At 38.1% G+C, this 12,406-nt stretch overlaps 1 protein-coding gene across 12 annotated transcripts in view; it reads right to left on the minus strand.

Annotated features, from left to right (window-relative positions):
• The window catches only part of LOC120109378 (lon protease homolog, mitochondrial-like), a 24,152-nt gene continuing 11,746 nt past the window's right edge, over positions 1 to 12,406 (minus strand). For 4 of the 12 annotated variants that reach the window (XM_088713223.2, XM_088713226.2, XM_088713225.2 and 1 more), the window contains exons 6-12: positions 4,132 to 4,317; positions 2,267 to 2,518; positions 1,968 to 2,141; positions 1,644 to 1,750; positions 954 to 1,315; positions 811 to 876; positions 1 to 707 (exon numbers count right to left, since the gene is read on the minus strand). In XM_088713223.2, the coding sequence (XP_088569349.2) occupies positions 349 to 707; positions 811 to 876; positions 954 to 1,315; positions 1,644 to 1,750; positions 1,968 to 2,141; positions 2,267 to 2,518; positions 4,132 to 4,317 (1,506 nt within the window). In that variant the 3' untranslated portion in view covers positions 1 to 348. Of the gene's footprint in view, positions 708 to 810; positions 877 to 953; positions 1,316 to 1,643; positions 1,751 to 1,967; positions 2,142 to 2,266; positions 2,519 to 4,131; positions 4,318 to 4,852; positions 5,824 to 10,753; positions 11,382 to 11,834; positions 12,354 to 12,406 lie in introns of those variants that run through there. The other 8 variants (XM_089928090.1, XM_088713231.2, XM_088713230.2 and 5 more) reach the window with 6 other exon arrangements.

Here is a 12,406-nt window from a genome sequence, read left to right on the forward strand (position 1 = left end):
TAGAAACGCATCAGTAGAATAACCTGTTTGGTGCTTCTACTGGCACAGTACTAACGGCAGTCTGAATGTTCTGTTGCGACAAAAACAAACGCAGAAGAAATTGAAACAAACCAGGAAACAGATCAGCAAGTTGATGATGAAGACTACTGGATTCTGCCATGAGAACTCTTTTCTTGGCCAAGCCTAATGAAGGTTTGATGATTAATTGTAGGTGCCATGGGAATTAGTCATAGAATGGATTAATTGGTTGGAGTCCCTTGATTCCAATGGAGACTTTGTGCCATCGGTGTTTTGGTTACCATCATCCAGTTCATTTGAGGATTGCGGTTGTGAATCTGGTGGTGCTTCTTAGTAAATGACTGACCCAATAGATTTTACTGAAGAAAGAAGCCTAGAGTCATCAGCAGCAAATGCATCCAGATCATCTGACTCGCTCATTAAATGCTCCTCGAGTGATTGACCTTGTCTCGGGACATGGAAATTTTCTGTTTCAGCTGTATGAGTTAATAAGGTATTAGCAGAGACTCGCCCAGGAAGAAAATTAGGAGCTGGAGTCGCGCAGGTGTCCCAGGGTAGTTGTTGGATTTGTCGCTCGCTTATGTCATCGACCCTTCTCAAACTTTGAATGTCTTGATTGCAAAGCTGAGTCATTCTGTTCAGGGTAGAATCTGTTGCAGAGTTGCCATTGTTAAGTGCAAGGTTGTCTGCTACATTGAAGAAAGAAAGAAAGGGAAAAAAAATTCTTAGCTAGAGCTCATGGTAGTAGAATATCACATAATGAAATGAAAGACTAATGAAGAAATGATTTACCCAAGTAGGATGTCATTGGATTCAAAGAACTTGCACCTTGATTCATAGTTGGTAGGCACTCCATGACTTGAAAAGGAAAAGAAAGAAACAATTAGCACCCTCATCTCACTAGATTAACTCCGGGTTAAATTAAGACAAATTACCTGAACTTGGCGAATTCATTTGTATAACTCTGGGTGTTGGTGTCAGCAGTGAAAGTGGATGGTTGGCACCAACTGCTGGATCATGAGATTCAAAGGTCCACATGTGAGTAGGAGCACTCCCTTGATTGTCAATATGATTCAGATGAGGTGGACACCAGTTGCTGGATGGTTGATTTGAAATAGGTGGAAATTTTGGTTGGAGCATGCACATATCTTGCATGTCGCTATTAACGGTTTCAAAAAACTGAGAATCATGGCTTGCAAAAACTTTCTGACTCAACGTAAGTAGCCGATGATCAGAACGTAAAAGCCTTTCATAATGTTTCTCCAAAGTTCCTTCTGCAAACTCAAGATAGTGCCTCCTGAAGGAAATAAAAATAAGAAACAAGCTATGAGAATATTACATGAACTTTACTAAAGAAGATATTATTCTGTTTTTGTTTGTTCTTGATAATTTCAGAAGCTCCTATAGATGTAGTTTAACATGGACTAAACATTGAAGGACTGGAGATCTGAATCGAAGGATTTATCTACTTCATCAATAAAAAAATACATTCCTCTCTCTCTCTCTAAAAAAAAAAGAAGTATATTTCAACAAATATGGAAATATTTGAAGGTGTAAAATCCATTGAAAGGCTTAGCAAAATGACAGAGCTCCAAGAAAGTGACGTAAATGTAATTTTTATGTACCTGTTTGTGGTTGCATTCCCACTGGTAAAATCAGAACAAGCTTCCCAATTAGTATGCTTTCTTGGCTGAGGATTTACCTCTTTAAAGAACATGGGCTGCTGCCTTAACTGCACTAGGTACCAAATATCTTAGTTATCAAACCCAAACAAATATTCCAAATTTTGTTATTAAAAGAATGAAATCATTAAGAAACTTCAAAAAACCATCCAAAGCCAAGAATTAGTTCAAAACATGTCTAAGACAATAAAAGTAGTCTATGGAAAAAGAAAAAGTAGCAAAAGTAATCAATAAAATGAGAATATATGTCTAAGGAAAACATCTAACCTCAACTTCCAGAATGTCTGGTTGATCCCGTATGAATCGTGCTCTGGTTGCTGAGATATCGGTCCATTGGATCTCAATCTTTTTTTTCAATCTTTCTTCTTGTATCTCCCAAACAAGTTTTCGCCTAGCATAGTAAAACTTAGCTACAATATCACCTTCATTTCTTGACTTCCTCTAAAATTATGAAACATAGTTTAAAAAAAAATTGTTAGATGCTAAGAAGAAAAACTAATTAGAGCATTTGGTTTTGAGCATTTGCTTTTTCTAAATTGTTCTATCAAGTCAAGACGTAAGATTACCTCCCAACAGCCGATCTTGAGTTTTGTTGCAGGAAAATTTGAAGCCTTCCATTTCATTAATGTGGGTTGGATGTTATATTCATCATTTCTGGTCTGTTGTTTTTCTATACTAGTACCCGAAGTTGGTCCATTAAGAGGAGTGGTCTTCTTTTGAGATAGCTTCCTATCAATGAGATCCAAGAAAGATGGAGTTATGCGTAAAATCAAACCCAGAGGACTGGGTTCCTCTGTCTTGTCAGTGCATGGACCTATCTGCATAGATTAAAAATAAATAAACCAGTAAGAAAATATCGCCAAATAGAAAAGATAAGATACATTTAGAACTCCATAAAAAATTAGCTTTGTAAAAAATATTAGTTTCTAACAAAAAATAACCATAGGGACATTAGAAGGAAAGCGAACTCGATTTCATGTAGTCAATTGCTTCAGGGTTAATCTAGTTCAAATGCCACTTGCAACTCTTGTAATTCAAGTAATTATCTGTTAAAACATCACTATACCTCCTTCGATCTCAAACTGGAACCTGTTAATGTAACCTCACGATAAACTTCAAACCAAACTACCTAAATATGTGCAAACACACTACTAGATTATACCTTTGTTCTCTTTTTTTTCTTTCTTTTTTGAGATGAAGGGAGGATTAGCCACCCAAAATTTTATTTAAAAAGATGATAACAGGGTCAGCTTTGATAACAGAGTGAAAAAAAAAGAACTGAACAGGTTCCAATTCTGACAGATTAATCATTAGAGAGAAGAGATAATAAAACAAGAGATGCAGCAATGAGGTGAATCTGCCAATAAAAGTTGTTGAAGTCTGTCGACGAAGAACAACCAGGATGCTGAAACCAGTCCATAATAAAGCCAACTCTGAAGGTAAATAAAAACATGAGACATCTTTGGGTAATGGAAGCCAGAAATCCACTTCAATGAAAATTTAGTCTTCTGAAAGTGCAGGTGGAAGCTCTTTTACTTTTGTAATTACATAGGGATGACCAATCATTAAATAGATGGAGACATCTTGAAGCTATAGCTACCACATGACCAAGCTATGGCCGCAGTCAACATGACCAAGCTATGGCCGCAGTCAACATAAGAATGATAGACTAAGTAGGCTTAGAGAAATTTCTATGCCTCCAGTCAAGACAAAGAAATTCAAAAGAGTATTGAGGGAGGAGCACACATAACAAAGAGCAAACTGTCTTCTAAAACGTTGAAAAGGAGTATTGAGAGAACAAATGATCAACAGTTTCAGGCCCATGATTACTATCAATATTGATCTGTTCCACTCTAAATCAACATAACTAAATTGACTTGCTTTAGCCTAACCAAATTTACTTCCTAATCTCTGTCTTGCTAATGTAGGCAATATAACACTTAAAAAAATTTCATATAGAGATCTAAACACAACTTAGGGACAACACACATTCCCTAAATGAATCTAATTTAAATTATTTACCGTTAGCGCATAAAAACCTCATTGATACAAGGACAACTAGGTACTTGCTAGAGCCATGGAAATACCAAAAGATGGAGGTATTAATTATTTTCACATGATTCACAATTCAATGATGGTAATGGATCTTAACCTTGGCTATAATGAGTTATATTTCATTAAATATACATTTTGCAGTTAAAACAAGTATATTATGATGAAAACATTGGTTATTTTCAAAATAAGGATAGAATATCCAGAGTAGCTAGAATATATCTCCTCATTAGCACATCTGAGAAAGTTCTCACCAGTACATTGCCTTTTTAATGCAAGTTATTTTTTGACTTATACCTATTATTGTTATCTTTGGTAAGTTCTTGATGGCCGGATAAAAAAGAACATTTCTTATACAAGTTTAGAAAAAAGAACTGACCTTCTGCCTCTTGGAATTTGAGTCTGGCTCTTTGGGCCTATCTCGAGGTCTATTCTCTTCCTCAACCATGCGAGGACTCTCAATCCCATCAGAAGCAAGCACCTTATCGAGCCAACTATTAAAGCTCCCCTCTTGCTCAGCCCATTCAACACTTCCTTCTAACCCAACAGCTTCATCCATCATCTCCTACAAAATTAATGAATAATATATTTGGGAGCAAAAACGAATAACATCAGACTATATCCACATTCCAACCTACATAAACCAACAAATCCTAAAGTATTCAATCTAATGTAATGAGATTAAAAAAAACGCAGAGAAAAGAAAAACCTTTATATAAAAAAATTATTTTTTTAAGCACTATTGCCAACAGTACCAATGGTAAAATCCATCACAGTTTTCAATCCGATTAAGGTACATCCCATGCATATGAGATGTTTTAAACAAAAAAAACTACAGATTCCAAGCTATCCACCCAAGAGTTTCAACCACAAGAACAATTTAATGAGATGAAATTAGATTATAAAATAAATAAAAGCAGATACAAGAATAACCTAAGCAAATACTGAAGCTACTCCCGATGACAACAATCCAATCTTCGCATCTAAGTTATCTACAACCCAATCCAGGGTCTAACAAAAACAAACATGAAAAGAATATCTGATGAGATGAGATAAGTTTAGAATTGAAACGACAGGAAACGGGGAGAAAAAAAAACAACCTTCTTTAGGTTAATCAACTCGCTCTCCAAAGGATTGTAAACGAAAAGGAAACAAAGGAAGGAGAGAAGAGCCGAAGGGGAGGAAAAGGAGCTCTGTTTCAAAAAATCTGGGGAGGCCGTTTTATGGAAACAGAGTCCTTTCAAGGGAACGAAACGAAGGAAGCGGGAAGGGGGGTAGTTAGTTAGGCTCGTCGAAGCTCCTAGTTGATTCCCATTGGACGGTGCCACGTGGAGAGCGGCGGCGCCGTGCGGATCCGCTGACGAGGCAGACGGATTACATTGAAGCAGTGCAAAAGCGGCGACATCCTCCGACTTCCATGCAACCAGTTGGAAAGGAAGGACGACATCCGCCGACTTCCATGCGACCAGTTGGACAGGTGGCCTAGTTACGAGGTCTCTCATCGTTTACAGTTGGGATTCCTGGGTTTTGATTTAGGGGTTGCAGGACTTACTTATCAGAGCTGGGATTCCTGGCCTACCATAATCAGAGCAAGTCTAGGGGGACTATGCTTCTTTCGGAACCCTGTTGCTCATGTTTGAAAAACAGAGGAGGCAGCCATGGCCGCTGCTGCGGCCTGTCGCCCTGGCGAGCTGGCACTGACGTCCGGCTTGCCGTTGCGACCCACCATGGCTGCCATGGCCGACGCGGGCGGAGGGGAAAAGGGGAGAGAGGGCAACGGCCGCCGCCAGCTTGCAGCGGTGAGGCACCGTGGCCTCTTCTCCTGGTGGCCGAAATGTGGCCACTGGCCAAGCGCGGCCGTGAGTCTCCAACTGGCCGCACCACCATGCCGAAAAAAAGGGAGAGGGCTTCTTCCTGACGGCCATGAAAAAGGACCATCGTTTATCGGCGGTTCTCCCATTGATCGCCGGAAAAGCGGTGGTCGGCAGGGAGGGGACAAGGAGGCTGGCTGTTGTCCAAAAGATTTCGGTGGCCACCGCCACCGTTTGGGCGAGAAGGGTCGCCGGTTTTGGCCCCTTCTCCTCCTTTCTATCGGGAGGAAGATCAAGTTTTGGATTCGGGTTTCGGATTTCGGATTTCGGGTTTTGGAATCTGACCCGAAATCCGAATCCGGTTACCGAAAAAAAAAAGCTGCAACCAATACGCAGCCAACCTAACAAACTGAAGAAATTATATTCTAGGGGGCATGCACCACCTACCATAATCAGAGCTGTCTGTTTATATAGTGATGCATCGAGATGAGTACTTGAAGAACGGAGCCCATAAAAACAAGAGGTTAATTATAATTGCTGGCATGCACGACCACTTGGTGCATGCAGTGTAAGGTATAATTTCTCATGAAATTGGCTTGCATATCCAGGTTTGTCCTAAGTTATATTGTTTGTGATTGAAGAACGGAGCCCATAAAAACAAGAGATTGTGATTGCATCAAGATGGGTGCTTGAAGAATCGAGCCCATAGAAACGAAAAGTTGTGATTGCTGACGTGCATGACCACTTGGTGTGCATGATTTTTCAAAAAATTGGCTTGCATATCCAAGTTTGACCCTAGTTATATTACTTATGATTGTGATTTATGCTAACTTGTATCTTAATTTTATCTAGATTTTTTTTGAAAAATGTAGATATGCTAAATCTTTATTTGGCATTAAGGCTGCAAATGGGTCGGGTCGACCCGAGACCCGACCCGACCCGAATTTTAGGACCCGTGGGTCCGGGTCGATCCTAAAATTGGATCCGAATCATTTTTTGGGTCAGTTCTAGGTTTATTGAACGGATCCGATCCGACTCGAATGGATCCGAAGAGAAGGGGGGGGGGGGGAAGCAAAAGAGAGTTTTTTTTTTTGTGTGGGTCATAGCACTATTCGTCCATCAGGATTCTCTCTCGATCTATTACACTGTTGATACCTTTGGTGTCTCGGTAGCTTGTTTTTTTTTTGTTTCTGTTTTTTGGCTTCTGTTTTTTTTAACTTTTGCAGGGAGGAAGTGAGGGAACACTGAACTGAATATGGGTCATGTGCCAGTTTTCTGCGATGGAATTGGATTTTGGAAGAAGGTCCGGGATTTTTTTTGTCCTCGTGAGAGGGGAGCAGGGAGACACCAAGTTCCGTCCAATCAGTCATACGGACAAAATATAGTGTGATATGAAATTTGGCTTGCAGACCGACTTAGTTAGTAGTCATGGTTCATCTGTTCTGACTGGAGGTCAATCGCAAGTCTTTCAAAGTCATGGGTCACCCAGCACCTCATGATATGACCAAATTAGATTTGCCCAAATTCTTTCCTAAAAGTAAAAAAATTGAATCCGATTTGAATCCGAATCGATCCAACTCGGATCCGATCCGACCCGGTCTTCAACCAGGTCGGATCTGGATCCAAAATTAGGACCCAAATAAAAAATCGGATCGGATTGGGGTCATCCAGGATCCGACTCGATGCGACCTATTTGCACCACTATTTGGCATGTTTTATGTACGGATGTATAAGTTTTTTTTCTTTTTGTTCAACTTCAGGTTCACACGATGCATTATAAGTTCTTTGTTATTTGTTAGATAGGGGTATTGATTTGACGCTTGAAAACGTACCTCCACATTTCTAATGGATCTCATGATATATGTTGATTATTAAAATCGATTATTTTGTTGTTCAATGTATTGTTTCATTGTTTATGATCAATTTTTATGGAGTGTTACGTGAGCATGACTTGCACTTTGACAATATATGTTGATCATTTGTTTGGATTCAAGGAACCATTTTATAATTTAATTCTATTTTTTTTGAGGCATTATTATGTTCAATTTAATCAAACCAGTTAATTAGTTTGCTTTGCAATTAATGTTGTTTATCACTGGCTTATAATTTTTCAATGATGTTTCATGAGTGACATAGTATTTTAAATCTCATAATAGCATTAATGCAGAAATCAAGGCAAAAATTCAAAAGTTCCTCTTTTTCTGAATTTTGTTTGGTAATTAGGAGGCGATCCTCAGATAAAAAGGGGAAAAAAGAACATTAGAAATGGAGTCAAATTAAACATTCACAAAACTGCAGTCATACATATTAAATCATATCTAGTATCACAAATGCATTGACTTACAAAATCATCCTTGGTTTTATTTTTGGTTTCTTGGGCATACTAATTAATGGTATTTCATCATAAGTTCATTCCATCAAAAAGAAGTAAGTACTTGAAGCTTGAATTGTAAAGCATATGAGATCATTTATATTATTAATTATGTTAGATCTTACCCAGCTTCCAAGAGGAATTAGCTGGTACGATTGTACAACAGATGGCGAGGTGCCAGTTTTCTAAAATAAATATGATGGTCAACCAAAAAAAAAAAATGCAGCTTGTGTCATCTCTTCGTCGACTAATATGTTGTTAATCTCCAAATTTTATTTGGAAGTTGCTTAGAATCACTTGCCCTTTTTTCATCTAAGATCTTAAAAATACCATGACACTAGAAAATCATGCCAATTTATTAGCTCGATAACTTCCATTGAAAGCTCAAGCAACTAATTAATCCACATGTATGTGTATCTTGCCACCATTCAATACAATTTATGTAAGTTAATGTTCTTGATGCCTACAAAAAAAAGAAAAATAAATTAAAAAAAACATATATTTTGATATAATCTATTTCATTATCTCTCTCTGATGGTTATTGAGAGATTGCGAGGTTATGTTCCAAAGAATATTATCTTTTTTTTCTTTTGATTAGATAAGTCCAACAATAACATAGTTTAGATGTCGTATATTGGAGTGAAGAGAAAACACATACCGTAACTTTTACGTTTTTTTTTTCAAAGTTAAAATTAAAATACATAATATTTATGTAGAGTGCATTGTTTTAATTGGTTAACATTCACAGAAGCAACATGCTTTAGAGCAAATAAACAAAACAAAACAAAAATCAATGATACATCTCAACAAAAAAAAGGAAAAAATATGGTATCATCTTAATTACATCTATCGAAATATATATTTTTGTGCTCAAGAAATCATAATATTATTCTTGATTTTTATTTTGAAGATAGATGGTAACCGTATTTAAGGAGTTCCTTTAGTTGTGTAAATACCTTAAGGAGTTTCCGATTATGGTTTAAGATACTGAGGATACACTATTCAACACTTGAATAGGATACAATCAACGAAATGAACTTTTTTTTTTAATCTTTAATGAGTGCTTTATGATGATTTGTTTTTTGCCACCCATAAAATATTTGCTTGTTCAAAACATTTGTAAAACATCTAGCACAGCTCAATCCACTCTTTGCTTGTCCTTTTCAATACACTTACTCCCTCATGCCATATTCGGCTTCAAGAAGTGAGGTCAAGAAAAGAAAAAAAAAAAAAAAACAGAGGCAGGTCAAGTCCAATGACTTCTTATCCACTTGTTTGGATATGTTGAGCTCTTTATCCCCTTTCTAGTCTTTCCCCTCTGATTAGAGGGATTAAAGGTCTTCCAAAAAAGATAGTGCCATTTGTAGAGGTGATTAGTTTGTTTATCTAGGGCACCAATCAATTGGAGAGTATATGAAAGCAAAGAGCATCTTGCAAGGTGGGGGAAACCTACTCCATGCATTTTTCTCTTCTATTTTTTTTCGCCGGCCATGAGCCACCATTGCCATGTCAGCAATTCGACCACCTCGCAGCTCGCCACGTTGACATATTTATCGAATGCTGACATGTATGGATGACGGAGAGCGTCGATGCCAAGCTGTCGTCAGCTCGAACAAGATGCGACTCTCAAATTGGAATAAGAACCGGCATTGTTGCCTGAATGGCTGACCTAACTGGGTCCACGAACAAGCATTTAGTTGATTCGTTAGTTAAAGCATGACAGCAAATCAGCTGATAGTAATGGGTGATGAGTCACAAGATGCCCCCACAAAGATTTGCTTGACTAAAACTCTCAAAAAGTCTTGCCTCCTATTGATTCCACAAGCTACTGTCTAAAATTAACCTGTCTGACCTCCCAAGGACATGGTCGGTTGGTCACTATGGGAAGTTGGCCCCACAAAAGAATGGAGGTTGGACCCATGTTAGTCACTAGTGGCAGTGGATTGAAGAGGGGAACTAGAAGACACTGGCATTGGAGAGTTTAGAATAAACTGCTATAAAGCTGAAGTCTAAGGAGGGTATGGGTCTGGTCCTACCATCCCTATTCCTGGGCTTTTCCACTGCTAGGAACTGGTGGTATTCTTTTGCTCTGAGGGATTGATTCCATGATGGCATCATGGGATTCTGATTCCCACATGAACTCGAATTGGATATGGCTGAGCCCACAATCCCTTTCCATAGATTTCATCCAATAGAGGCTCCACCACAAGCTCCATTTTTGAAGTAAAAAAGAAATTTCATTAAGGAAAGAGTACTAGTAAGTCTTTAGCGAGATTGGAGAATAATGACTGTGATGGTCCCCATGACCATTATTGAGGCTTTCTGCCAATTTCAATCTGAAGAGCAACTATGGTCCAATAGCCTCTTGTCATGGTGGATCGTTGACCGGCGAAGCCGGCGAGATATCTCATTCATAATCTTTGATAGGTATTTTGCGATATCATCAATCATGCGAGTTGAGGTCAGCATGTGAATCACATTGGGAGAATGGATTGAATTAGGTTTGAAATGACATCATTTGAGGCTAAAAATCACTAGCAGCTGCATTGCATTTTGAGTCATCATCTTGCATATTTCATTTATAAAGAAGTACTAGTAGAACACCCCTTGCTACAATATCATGATTAAATTAGAAGACTCGATGCCAAGATTATCACCAACAATGGATAAAATAGATGAAAGAAGTACCAATTCGTACAAATTTTAGTATCTAAAGAATGAATGCCCTAATTGGAAGGAAATGACTGCTAAAATGCAAATATCGGCAACAATTAAATTTTTTTCCAGCCACATCCATCAAAGGAGAAAAACACAAGGAGTTGAAAGTTGAAACCAATCCAGCAAACATGATCAAATTAATAATCAGCTATCATCATACATTTGAATGAATAAAAAATTTAGGTTTTGAGAGTAGTTTACATTTGAGTATTGATGAAAACAAAAATGCCGAAATAATGTATTTATATCTTGACCACCATCCACCTCCAGAAAAGATCACAAAAAATACAGCCGTGCTATGGTTTTTTTTGCAATGGTTGTAAGACATAATTAATAAACAATCTTCAGGCATCAGTACATGCAAGCATTCAAATCATGGATGCTCTAGGAAGCCCGTTAGGAATTGTCCATGACCTCAATAAAAGGCTAACTCTCTTTGGAATTGGTCCATGGTGGCTGCATCATGAAGAACTACCATGGAATTTCTTGCAGTCGTCAAGAAAACTATAACATGTGAAGACCCAATACAGGTGGATCAGAGACTTAGATTTGTGGCTTAGAGTTGCTTCCAAAAGCCAGCTCAAATATTTGGTTATAATCATCTACGAAGTGAACTTCAAGGCCTTCCTTCACATTGGCAGCAAGCTCATCAAAATCTCTTCTGTTAGCTGATGGGAATATGATAGTCTTCACCTCACTTCTTCTTGCAGCAATTATCTTCTCCTTTACCTGTTTGGTAGGAATGAAACTTTTAAAAACTAACAGAAAAAAACAAAGTCACAGAGCAGTAATAATACTAAATAATGGTGATTTCTGGTGTTATTTTTCAAAATAAGACTTCAGAATGATTTTTATCAAATATAGGAAGTTTGCAAATTTAGTAAAAATGTCAAGCTTTGCAGTTTCCAACTCAAAAATTCAGGCTATGACCACATGCATATAAACTCCTAGATTCAGGTATTTCTACAATGGATGGTAAATCATATAGCATATAAAGATCAAATGGACAAATATGATGAATTGAAAGACAGAGAGTATGTCGCACATCCCGTGGTTGGAAACCAAAACAAGAATAAGAAACATTAAGTCTTAAAACAATCATGAAAACAAAAAACTATGAACTTTCGATTATTATGGTCGGTCACAATGATGAATAAAGATTATGTCACAGAGATAACATACCCCACCAATTGGGAGAATCCGTCCTGTCAATGTTACTTCACCAGTCATTGCAAGTTCTTTTTTAACATGCTTTTTCATGGCAAGAGACAACATTGAGGTTATCATGGTGCACCCTGCACTTGGTCCATCCTTGGGGGTAGCACCAGCCGGCACATGCAAATGGAGCTTGGAGTCTGCAAAAAATGGATTGTCTGGTTCTTTCTGAAGCAATATTGCTCTCGCTACGGTATGAGCTATTTGCGCACTCTCCTTCATGACGTCTCCGAGCTGACCCGTCAATAGAAGTGCACCTTTCCCTTCTCCTTGCTCCACTAGGGCGGTCTCAACATACAATGTTGAACCACCCATTGCAGTCCAAGCAAGACCCATGACAACTCCTACTGGAGTCTGATCATATATACGTTCGGCATGGAATACTGGTTTGCCCACAAAATCAGCCAGGTTTGAGACATCAACTATGACCTTTTCAATCACATTATCAACTTTCACATCCTTTACATCACTTGTTTTTATATTGACCTGTAAATAGAGAAATCAATCAATTAATACATGACACAATGAATATACGGTGC

The sequence above is a fragment of the Phoenix dactylifera genome, chromosome 17 (genome assembly GCF_051530095.1).
Source record: "Phoenix dactylifera cultivar Ajwa chromosome 17, Ajwa_hap1_PhDact_Kaust_v1.1, whole genome shotgun sequence".
Lineage (NCBI taxonomy): Eukaryota > Viridiplantae > Streptophyta > Magnoliopsida > Arecales > Arecaceae > Phoenix > Phoenix dactylifera.